The sequence below is a fragment of the Vitis riparia genome, chromosome 1 (genome assembly GCF_004353265.1).
Source record: "Vitis riparia cultivar Riparia Gloire de Montpellier isolate 1030 chromosome 1, EGFV_Vit.rip_1.0, whole genome shotgun sequence".
Lineage (NCBI taxonomy): Eukaryota > Viridiplantae > Streptophyta > Magnoliopsida > Vitales > Vitaceae > Vitis > Vitis riparia.
In genome coordinates, this window is record NC_048431.1 from 16,543,320 (window position 1) to 16,555,862 (window position 12,543).

The window sequence follows — 12,543 nt, forward strand, 5'->3', positions numbered from 1 at the left end:
TTAGCAAAGTTTTGATAACTCTTGTTGAAATTGAGGTTATATTCCTTTAATGTTCCATGTGAGAGTTTGTCAGTCATGCCACTTAATATTTTTTTTTTTTTGGAAGTGATTAGCATGATGTTGTAAATTATGGTACTTTTATTTTATTTTTCTCTCCTTCATTGCTAAGGGACTAGCAAATGTCAGTTGGGGGAGTGATTACTACTCAAAAAGTGCTATTTGATAGCTTGTAATTAATCCTTTTAAACACTTTTGAGTAGTAGTTATTGCCTTTTAACCCAATTAACATGTTAAGGCCTCTTGCAATCAATTCTAATCAAATTGCCGTAAGTTTTGGTGTTTTGATAGCTTTTTGATCACCAAAGCAATATGAGATTGAGGAGAGTTATTTGGAATCCTTGGCAAAGCAATGGGAAGCTTAGAGGCATGAAGAATCAAAGCTTTGAAGCCCTTTGCCATAAGCAAAGTTGAAATGCAAGGAGGGGAAGCAAAGAGAAATCTGTCATGAAGCATTCTTGATGACAGTCATTTCAGCCACTTTTAGAGCACTTCCTGAAGTCCAAATTATGTATGCTATATGTCATTTGAAAGCTTAGGAAGTAAAAAATCCAATGCTTCAAACCGTGTAAGATTTGGAGCTGAAATGAGGAAGTTACAACCTTTGGAAGACAACTGCTCGAAGTTGAAGGAAGGATTCAGCAAAGTGCTGCGAAATCACCCTTTTGTTGCGAAATGATTTCGCAGCCTTTTTGCATAGTGCTATGGATTTCCCCTGAAGTTTCACGACGCGATGGAAGCCAAACACCACAAGATGAAAGCCAACTTCGCAGCGCTGCGGAATCAGCCTTTTGCTGCGAAGTGATTTCGCAGCCCTTTTTGTTTGTCTGCGAAATTTCGCATACCTCTTTTTCACCTGCGAAATGGTCCTTAGTGCTTCCCGATATTTGTAACCGACACTTGGAGATATTTTTCATTAGATTTTTGTTGTCTAAATCCCCAAATTCTCCTTGTAAGCCACCAATTATAGGATTCGTTAGCTTTTAAGTTAGGAAAATGGCTAAATATCCATGTAATATCTATTAATGTAATTTTGGTATAAATATAGCCCGAGGAGCCTGTTCTGAGGGTGATGAACCTTTTGTAAAAGTTTGAAAGAAAGTAATATACAGAGCTTGAGCTCTACCTTACCTTCTCACTTTGATTGTATTTTCATTTACTAAGTTATGCACTCTCTGAGGAGCTTTCCACAGAGAATGAGTAACTAAACTTTTTAGTTCCTTGAAGTTAAGGTTGCCGGGAAAGGTTTCAAGTGCAAGAATCAAAAGCTTTGTGGTTTCAGCTATGAATGAAGAGAAATGTGTCCCATGAATGGTTTCTATGTTTTAGTTAACTTAAAACTCCTTGAGTCACCTGGGCCAACACTTGGTAAGGCAAGTGATCTCTAACCATGGAGATGTACTAGTTTACCCCTTGTGAGCCTCTGGGAGGTGACTTGAACGGTAGGATTTCTAGAATTGCCAACACTTGGTAAGCTTTTGGACTCTAAGGAGACATCCATAGTTATCTCATGCGAGCTTGTGAAAGGAAGTCCAAGGTTAAAGATCACCTTGAATGGTAAAGGCTAAGTGAGAGGCTCGAACCATTGCAAGTTGCATCAATGAGAGAATTAAAGCTGAAATCCAATTGAGGGATGCATTTGTGCAGCACCTGTTAGAGAAGTGACTTTATGGTAATTCTCTAATGCGAGGAATTGAACCAACTGACCGGAGCTATGCTATTGCATGAGGAACCTCCCCTGTAAACATGAATCTCCAAGGAATGCTTTCTTCTTAAGTAATTTTCATCACTTGCTGTGTTGTTAATCTAAGTCCAAACCTTTTTCAACCAAAGTTTGTGTTTTATTTCTTAAGCTAATCTTAAAATGAAACAGCACCAATTCACTTTGAATTGGTATCATTTTCAGCTTGGAAACCCTTCCCAGTGAACGATCCTAGAGCCACTATGCTATAGTAGCTTTTTTTTTGCTACCCTAGTTCATGGTGTTATAGGTTATAAATTTTGTTGATTACTCCCGCCATTAAGGAGCACCAACTAGACACGAATCAGCTGAGACACCAATTAGGCATGAATCACCAACGCGGTGCACGTAGCAAGAAGATACGGGGAAGGGGCGGCATGCGTGCATGGAAGGTCGCGAAGCTCTCCAGGCCTCTGACAAACGCGTCACCGATGAAGACGGCGGAAGCGATGGCAAATATGAGGAGGAAGATGGCGGAGGCGGCTTGCATGCTTGGATCCCATGCGTGTAGAAGGGCGGCTTTGGGAGTTCCTGTGGAGATGAATTGGATGCGGGCATGGTGGGCAGCCAGGTATACCAAGTTTCGGGCATGTGGGTGAGGGATGGGTATGGAGGTTAGAAAGAGAAAAGGTGATGGGGAAGATGGGTGAGGGTGACGGCCATGCATGGAACGTGGGTGTGCGGCTATGGTGCTGTTGAACAATATAACCTTTATTTGGAAGCCTCACTATTCTCCGAGTAGCAATGAAGATCACATCCTTCCACTGAACCTATTCCTAAACTCTCTCACAAGCCTAACGTGTACCTTGCAAAAGGCTTCTCTCAGACTGCTGGGGATATGCATGACAACAGCCTTTCAAGTGTCGCCGACGTCCGCTTGAAGGGCAGAGTTCATGTATGGATCCTTCAAGGCACTCTCAACTTCGGGGTTGGTATTCTCTCTGATAAGAAAATGCCTGGGCAACTGATTCCTCAAGTTCAATGGGTTCAGAACCCTTTTATCGATTTAAATCCATTGCACGGCTCCCCTTAGGTGGACATCAGAAACAGGGGAAAGAAAGGGATAGACAAAAAAAAAAAAAAAAAAGGGGCACTAGTTAACCAAACAACTAAGGCAAACAAACCTATGTTTCGCGTTTGAATCCACGGGCTTCGCTGTAGGTGGGTGGATCCGAATGTATTCCACGGGAGCAAGGAAAAAAACAAGACTCTCCCATGAGGTATAGTGCAATAGAAACAGAGCCAAGTTGCTCTCAAATCACCCCAAGGAAAATAAACGAGCTAGCCACAATGAATTCCTAGACCAAATGGCAACCATAAAACTGAACATATAATCAAGCAATCCACAAACGCTATCCAGAAAAAGAGGAATAGGAATATATACCGATAAAATGAATTCAATGATTCATGGAAGTCATACCTTTCCTTTCTTCTCTCTCTGCTGATCCTCTTTGTGACCCCTCTTGAGCTCCTCTCTTCGGTCCCCCTCTCTGGTTCCCTTTCCCTTAAGATCTCCAGCACCCCCCGACTTGCTCTCTTTTTTTTTCTTTTTTTAGATCTCATCCCCTATTTCTATCTTCCTCGGCAAACCACTCCTCCGCTCTCCTGTTCACCAGTCAGCAAGCATGACGTCTCTAACCACCAGTATGGCCGCCACCTCCCTCTTGCTGCTACTTGTCCACTGCAGCTACCTCCATGCCAAAAAGGGGTCCCCCCTTCTTCCTACTAAAAAAATGACTAAACTCCCGGGTGATTTTTTTTAAAGGCCCTTTTTATACTTAAAATAGGGGGTCTATAGTAATATTGATTAAACAAGGGTCAAATTTTACTACCCAAAAATATATATATTTTTGGTAGCATTACAACATGCTTGTACCAAAAAAATAAAAGTTCGATTAAAAAATAAAAGGACAAGTGGGTTTTGACCCACTGATTTGAAAAAAAAAAAAAAAACTTAAATTTTTTATAAATCATATTTATCTTCATCTATTTTAAAATATTTTAAAATATATGCATTTTTTCATAATTTAAATAATTGTTTCTTAAAATGACCATTTTAGATGTTGATAATATCAATTAATATTTTTTTTACTATGAGAACTTATTTGAGATTAATAAAATAAGAAATTTTAAAAATTAAATATAATTAAAAAAATTAAAACTAAAAATATAAAAATAAAATATAAATTTTCACTTAATTAAAGCACTATGATAGAAAATATAAATATTTAGAAAGAGCTAAAAATACAATGGGAGCAAATATTTTATTTTTAAATTTTTAAGTTTTTTTTTTGTTTGTTTTTAATTGTAATTAATTTTTATGTATTTTAGTTTTAACTCTTTTTTTAATTTTAAAAATTTTTTATTTTATTGTTGATGTCAACTAACAAAATTTTTATTCAAATTTATTAAATAAAATGAGAAGACCAAGAGATTTACATAATACACAATATAAAATCATTATTAACTAGGGGATTAGAAACATTTTATTTATCACTTGAGAATCCAAAAGAATTTTTTCACAAAAATTTGTATCTCATATTATATAATAAAAAAATTATAATATATTTATTTGTAAAACAATTTTATCAAATTAAAATGTTAAATTAATTTTGGATAATTTTATTTAATATTATCAAGTAAAAGGGTATTTTAGAAAATAATTATTTGAGTTATAAAAAGTGCATATATTTTAAAATATTTTTAAATAAATGAAGACAAAATTGATTTATAAAAGTTAAGGTTTTTTTTTCTATATTTTTTCAAATTAGCGTGTCAAAACCCACTTTTCCCATAAATGAATGTAACCTAAAGAAAAAGTTTAAATGAATTTGAATTACATACATACATCTTAAAAATATAAAAACTTTACAACTCTTTTTTAATTGAACAATTATTATTTTAACATGAAATCTTTATATGATTTTATAACTTGATAAAGGAAACAATCAATTAAGATAAAAATTAATTAAATATATACTATCTAACATTTATCAAAATTCTAATGACCATAACTAAGGAGAATGAGAAGTTAAAATTTTTGTAACTTGTCATGATAAAGATGAATTTTATTTTTATGTTAAAGAAAATATAAGTTGAAGGGTGACGTAACATTCTTTTATTTATTTTATGCAAATATAAAAATAGCTAGAAATTTTTTATGTCAAATGATATAAATTATTTACAAATTTTTTATGTTAAATGATATAAATTATTTACAAATTTTTTACATATTCTTTGTACATTTATATTTTGAATATGTCTTTTGTATTTTTGTTATACTTTTTGTACTTAGATGACAAATTTCACGTTCCATTACCATAATTGCATTTTTGCACATTAATCATATTTGTTTTATCATTTTTTAGTATCTTGATCATATTTTTTATGACTAAACCGCATTTTTCATACCTAAATTAGTTATTTTATTTGTACCTTAGTATCGTTGTCATTTTTTTTTATACCTTATACTACCTTAGTCACTTTTTTTTTTTTTTTTTTTACCATGATATATTTTTTATACTTAAACTATATTTTTTTTAAACCCTAGTACTTTATTCACATATTTTATACCTCAATCATATTTTTTGTACTCTAGTCACATTCTTCGTATTTAGATTATATTTTTTATTCTTTGATAGCATTTTTCATATCTTGGTCATACTTTTCATGCTCTAATTACATTTTTCTTATCTTAATACCTAGATCATATTTTTCATATAAGTCACATTTTTTGTACCTTAGTACCCAAATCCAAGTCACTTTATTTGCACCTTAGTACCTAAGTCATATTCTTTGTATATAGGTTACATTTTGGTGCCTTAGTACCTAAATTACTTCTTTTTTTTTTTTGTATTAATACTTAGGTTATAGTTTTCTTATTTTAGTACTAAGTCACATTTTTCATACCTAGGACATATTATTTGTATCTTAGTACTTAGATTACATTTTTCATACCTTAGCACTTAAGTCACATTTTTTATACTTAGGTCACATTACCTTAGTATCTAAATTATCTTTTTTGTACCTTAATAATTAGGTCACATTTTTTTTACCGTGGTGCTTATGTTATATTTTTTGTACCTTGATACATAGGTCACGTTAAGTATACCTTGGTACCTAAGTCACATTTTTCATTTTTTCATACCTAGGTTACTTTTTTTGTACCTCAATATATAGATCACCTTTTTTGTACCTTAAGAATTAGGTTGTATTTTTTGTACCTACATTACTTCTTTTGTATATTAATACCTAGGTTACACAAATTGTACTTAGTACATAGGTAATTTTTTTTTTTCATATTTGGGTCATCTTTTTTCATATATTAGTACCTAGTTCATCTTCTTCTTATCTAGATCATTTTTTTTTTTCATATCTTAATACATATGTCACATTTTTTATAATCTATTTTCATTCTTTGTATACTTAGATGATATTTTTTTACATTTTTTTTTTAAATTTTCTTTACTTCTATTTTATTTTTGTAATATATATATATATATATACCTTCATATTATGAATGGATAAAAAAATAACAAATAGCTGAATTTTTATAACTTTTTGAAATAAATGACTAAAATTATGAACTTCTATTATTTAATTTAGTGATGTCAAGTGATTTCCATTTGAGAAAAAATTTATAATATCGAATGATTTATCAAAATTTTACATTATGATAACATTATTTTTCATGATCAATCTTTTAATTTTGAGTAATTTAGAATATTTGGGTTGAGGTAACATTTTAATTATAATAATTCATATTTATATCTATCTTTTTACAATAGTTTATTAGTTTGTGGTTTTTTTCTTTGGATATATTGATAAAACTCTTTTTTGCTATATTTATAGAATTCTTTTACTCAGTTACTAGTTGTTCCTTTTACAAGTATATATATATATATATATATATATATATATATATATATATATATATATTTCATTTGAAAAGGAAAATTCAATCTTCAAATCCGATGGTTAATAGTAAATATTTCATACCATACTTCTTAGGACCTTAAAATTTTCCATTAAACAATAAAGAAATATATTGAAAACAAATTTGGTAAATAAATTGTTTAAAATTTTCACATGAAAAGAAAAAGTATAAAAAATATGGAAATAAAGAAGTTATATAAATTTTCTGTAAAAAAAAATGAAATGATGAAGAAATATTGAAAAAGAATGCATTGGACATATTAAAAAAAATGATGGGAATTTCTAGCAAATAAATTATTTAAATTTTATAGAAATAAAAAGACTCCACTTTGACCATAATCTAGACAGTAATTAGAACAAGCATATCACACTTTTGTGACATAAGTTCAACTCTCTGGACAGAAAAAGGAAGTCACATAAGAGAAAAGCTATTAAAGAGATTTAATAGGATAGGTAAAGAAAATGAAGAGAAGTTTATGGTAAGTATATTGCAGAAATTTAAAGAAAGAAAATCGAGTTTTGTTTGGTTTGTATGCTACATGAATTTACTGACTTTGGATTCAAATGTGAAAACTAATAGCCTAGACTGAGGCGAGGGTGATCTCAGTCTGGTGCTGCACTTTGGCCGCTCTAACTTTCTCAATCTCACCACCATGTTTTCATCAACCTCAATCAACCCCCAGTCCTCTAAAATCAACACTACCCCTGTGTTGATGACGACTTAGCTTTGGCCACTTGCTGCCAATATTTCTTCAACCCTTGTGGTGAGTAGTACTGAGGGGGCTGTTGGACATATTGGATCAACGTAGAGAAGATATGAATTCTTTAGAGAACCGTGGGCTCTAATACCATCAAGAGTTTAAATCAATCTCATGATGTTTTCTGTCATTCTCATTCTCATTCATACAATGTACAAATGAAGAATAAACGTGGTCCGTTACAGCCATAATTGATGGTATAAACATGGCTACACATGTGGAATTATTCACAGCCATGATTGAGGGGATAAGCACAGATAAAACATGGAGAGAATTCGACTGGAATTCAGCCGCAGTCTTGGAGAAATTTCAGTGAGGGGTGAGTAACTTGCAACTGATGGTGTCTTCCTTTCACACATCAAATCGGTTCATTCAATCAGACCGGTGTCACTTCTTACCGAAAGGTAAGAGATTTTGCCACGGTACTCATTTTTGTTATTATATTATTCTTTTCTACCACCATTAAATATGTTAAAAATTTAGAAAAAGAAAAGTAGTACAATCTAAAATATAAGTCAAGCATTTTTTTTTTTTGTCTTGTGGTCCACTTTTTTCTAAAATCAATTAGCATATTTCTCATTTTGGACAAATTGACCTAAATTACCATCTCTCACATTTTTGGCTCATTATCTCTCAACATAATATCTCTTTTTTGCCCATATATTAAAAATTATAATAGAAGGAATGTCATTTAAGAGAGAGAGAGAGAATATCTCTTTTTTTTTGCCCATATATTAAAAATCATAATAGAAGGAATACCATTTAAGAGAGAGAGAGGGATTACATGTTTTCCACCACCTATGGCATTAATTATGTTACGTTCAACTATGGGTCCCAACCTCTTCCAATAGTCAAACCGGTGAAGGCAGGTGGGTGAGATTTGGCTTAATAGAGAAAAGCCTTTGTGTGTCTTTAATTTCTAATGACTGACCACCCGATTATCGTCTTCCACGGTTTTCTCACTGTTAATTTTACAATCAAATTCGCAACCTTGAATGAGACGAGAGAAACCCTCATAGTGGTTCAAAGAAAAATCTTAAATCAGAGAGAGTCGGGCGAGGGCGAGGGCGAGGGCGAGCTGATCTGTTACTTGAGGTTGGAGTAATGAGGAAGAAGAGAGATTCAACAGCGACACCCATTGCATGCCTCGTCTTGTTCATATTCTTGTTGGTTTTTCAGATCAGTATCTTCTCCAAATGGACCTTATACGCACCTACTAATTCTACCATTACTAAGGGTACGTCTTGCCGAAACCTTCTCAATCTCTGTACTCATTTTCCATGGAAATTACTTTCTTTCTTTTTAAGTTGTTTTATAACCTTCCTTTTTCACAAGACATTTGATTTTTTAAAAAATCATTAAAATTACTAACCAAAAATTAAGTGAATTCAAAACTATAGCCTTTTTTATTATTAGTAATTTACTCTTACCTTAAGTTACACCAATATCATTTTAACATTACTCTTGAAGAGTTTTATTAGAAAAAAAAAAGGAAAAAAATATGCTTCTGTGCATAGATCATGTTCGGTTCTGAAAAATATTAAAAAGAAAATAAGAAAAATGGTTTTCATATATTTGATTTTATTATATATATATATATATTTTCATTGACATTAAATTCATATTTTTATTTTCTTTCTTTTTATCTATTTATTTATTTTCTTTTATTTTCTTAATTTGCATTTCTTTTTAGGACCAAACATTACATTAATGAATCGGGACGAAGCCGGCTTTCGTATTTTTGAATACGTTTTATGTACACGTTTCTGAATAAAAAATTAAAGCAGTTGAAGTAGATCGATATTGGCGTCGTGGAGAAGACCAATAAAAGTATGATGCAAAATCCACTGCATTCTTTATTATTTTAGTAGTGATAAAGAAGGGAATTCTTTATTTTAGGTACATCCATTTCTCTCTGATTTCTGATTGTTCTGCTATGTGCCTGGGAACAAGGGACTTGGATTCATTTCATCTAAAGACTGAAAAGTCTAATTAAACTATTTGAGTAGGTTATAGCGTTAGGCGGTGATAATGGTTTCTTTATTTTATATGTCTGCTTAATTTCCAATGCATATAAGTCTAAATATATAGGAAAGCTTATTATTTTTGCCCAGTGGATAATCTCTTGGACTGGCAAAAAGATAATTATATTATTGAATAATAAGTGCATCTTAATGACAAACGCAAAAGATAATACTGCCTTTGTGCTTTTTCTAATTTAAACATGTACATGTGCATCGGTCATTATGTCGGTATTAGAACCAACTTAACAACCCATGAAAAAATAAAAATCGAAGGTAAAATTCGTGGGACCAGAGCTTCAACACATTTTTTTCATGGTTGCAGCAGGGAAATACAAGGATGTGAAAGTCATGGGGCAGCACATGGCTAAGCAAATAAGCTGCGACCGTTCTCACCAGCGTTACGACGTGTGCACAGTCAATGCCACAACCGTGTTGGAGCCCACCACCTCCACTTTCTTCCTTGTGGAGCCCACCCAAGCTCTTGTAGAAAAAGTCCGGCCTTACCCTCGAAAATGGGAAACTTCCGTGATGGGCCGGATCAAGGAGGTGAGCCTCACCTCAGGGCCACCCAGTCCCTCATGCCAAGTCCACCATAGTGCCCCAGCCCTTGTCTTCAGCGCTGGGGGTTACACTGGGAATGTGTTTCATGATTTCAACGATGGCTTCATCCCTCTCTTCATCACCGTCAATTCCATATTTCCGGATGGAAACTACGTCCTCGTCATCCACAATTGTAGGCGTTGGTGGGAGTGCAAATATGCAGATCTACTCCACACGTTGAGTAAGCACCCCATCGTGAACCTGGAAAAAGCCAACGCCACGCACTGCTTTCCTTATGCCCATGTCGGCCTCATTTCACATGGTTTCATGACTATTGACCCCACACTAATGCCCAGCTCAATAAATCTCACCCATTTCCGGGGTTTCCTGGATGCAGCCTATGCCCAAAATCACCCCTTTCCCAGTCCCAACATCTACAAGCAGAAAGCCCGGCCACGCCTCGTGTTGGTGACTCGAAGCGGAGGCGCCGGGCGGCACATCTTGAACCAGGGTGACCTAAACAATGCAGCAGAGGAGGTGGGCTTCCACGTCATCCTCTTCCACCCCACCCCTACCACCTCTTTGCGGGAAGCTTACGCATTGATCAACTCAAGCCATGCCATGATGGGAGTGCACGGCGCCGCACTCACGCACTCGCTGTTTCTTAGGCCAGGTTCAGTGTTAATGCAGGTCGTGCCGCTTGGACTTGCGTGGGCGGCAGAGACGTGTTTCGGCAATTCTTCCAGGGAATTAGGGTTGGAGTACATGGAGTATAAGATTGGAGAGAAGGAGAGCAGCTTGGCAGACAAGTATGGCAACGATGACATAATGGTGAAGGACCCAGTAAGGGCTCAGGGAAAGGGCTGGTCCACTAAGATTATGGACGTATATTTGAAGGAGCAAAATATTACACTGGATTTGGTTAGGTTTAGGAGACATTTGGAGGAGGCCTATAACAAAGCCAGTAAGTTCATGCAAAACAAGGGATAATCAGTCACTGTATGCATGAGATGTACCCTAGTATATGCTCCTGAACAACAATAAAAGCAAATTCCAAATAATTTATTAATTAAATCGTTATCCAATATTTGATTTCTAAACTGACAGTTTTTTTTTTCAAAGAAAATAGTTTGTTATAAGTCGAAGAATCATTAACATTGTACTGTAGAGACCCTTTGCTCATGAATCACTGCATTAACTTGCATGGTTTAATGTCACAGTATCGGTCATTGATTTGAAAGGTCTTAAAACACCTCGACACCTCGATTTTGACATCTCAACTCAGTATCGGATGATATATAAAATAAGATAATTCAAAAATTCAAAAAATTATAAAAATATTATAATTTTAAAAAATAGATATATATAATTACATATATAAGCTTAAAAAATTATTTTTTTTCTCATATTTGACATTATTTCAATAATTACAAAGTCTCCGGAGAAAGTAATTTATGATAATGTTAATAATTAAAAATTATTTTATTTCAAATATAATGATTTATTTATTAAAAGACATATAATTCAATCATTAACTTCATTTTTAATTTTGATTAAATAATATATTATTAGTTAAATGATTTTAATATGTTAATATAATAATAAATTAAATGGTTTTAATATATTGTTAATAAAATAAATTAATATGCCATATATGCTACCATTGTCATATAAAATAATATATTACTTAAATTAATATAATTGATATCATACCATTAATATATCAAATAATAAATTATTATCGTATAAAATAATGGATTATTAAATCTAGTAATATAATATCTTAAATTAAGGCAAGTCATACCTAACATTAACATATAAAATCATAAACATTTCAAATATAAAAACACATGACTACCCTTTTCTTCAAATCCCCAATTCATGGGCAGTGCACACTTACCTCGCTACAAAGAGAGAGAAAGAGGAGGACAGAAGTAGAGAGAGAAGACCAACTGTTGCTACATACCCATACCCATACCCATGACATTGGAGACCAAGATCCGAGAGAGGGGAGACTAGATGTAGCGATTGCCACTTATGTTAATGGAGGAAATCTTCTCATCATATCGGTTACCACAATGGCACCATCGACACGAAGGCGCTCCGCATCCATGATTGTTCATTGATGTCTTTCTTCCTCTTCATCATGGGTTAGTCTTGATTATTGAAAAGCTTTTTCTTTTGAAGACAAACTTTATTTTTCAAATATTTTTTTAGGTTTAGATCTTGTCTATTGTTGACTTACTGTGATTTGAAAATGAAAAAGGATTTCTTTAAGGAAGATGGATATTTCAATCGAGTCAACTCAAAATCTTGATTGAGTCAACCAAGTTTAAACAATTCTTGATTGAGTTTGAGTTTGAGATGGTATCAAGTATCGAACTCGACCGATACTTTGAACCCTATTAACTCAAGGATTGCATATCACTATCCATCAAATGATGGTAAATCATGTACTAGTTGCTTCTCAAAATTGAGGTGTCCCAAA

The 12,543-nt window shown here is 33.3% G+C and overlaps 1 protein-coding gene across 1 annotated transcript; it reads left to right on the plus strand.

Moving 5' to 3' along the window:
• Positions 1 to 8,595: 8,595 nt before the first annotated feature.
• On the plus strand, positions 8,596 to 11,080 carry LOC117924735 (alpha-1,3-arabinosyltransferase XAT3-like). The gene is made up of 2 exons (XM_034843455.1): positions 8,596 to 8,728; positions 9,838 to 11,080. Exons 1-2 carry the CDS (start codon positions 8,596 to 8,598, stop codon positions 11,043 to 11,045), a joined length of 1,341 nt encoding a protein of 446 aa, XP_034699346.1. The 3' UTR covers positions 11,046 to 11,080.
• The last annotated feature ends 1,463 nt before the right edge of the window (positions 11,081 to 12,543 follow it).

Bases quoted from the DNA above. Each gene is read 5' to 3' on its own strand.
- LOC117924735 (XM_034843455.1), top strand. From the start codon at position 8,596: ATGAGGAAGAAGAGAGATTCAACAGCGACACCCATTGCATGCCTCGTC. The intron at 8,729-9,837 runs GTACGTCTTGCC...TCATGGTTGCAG, and splicing joins TAATTCTACCATTACTAAGG to CAGGGAAATACAAGGATGTG.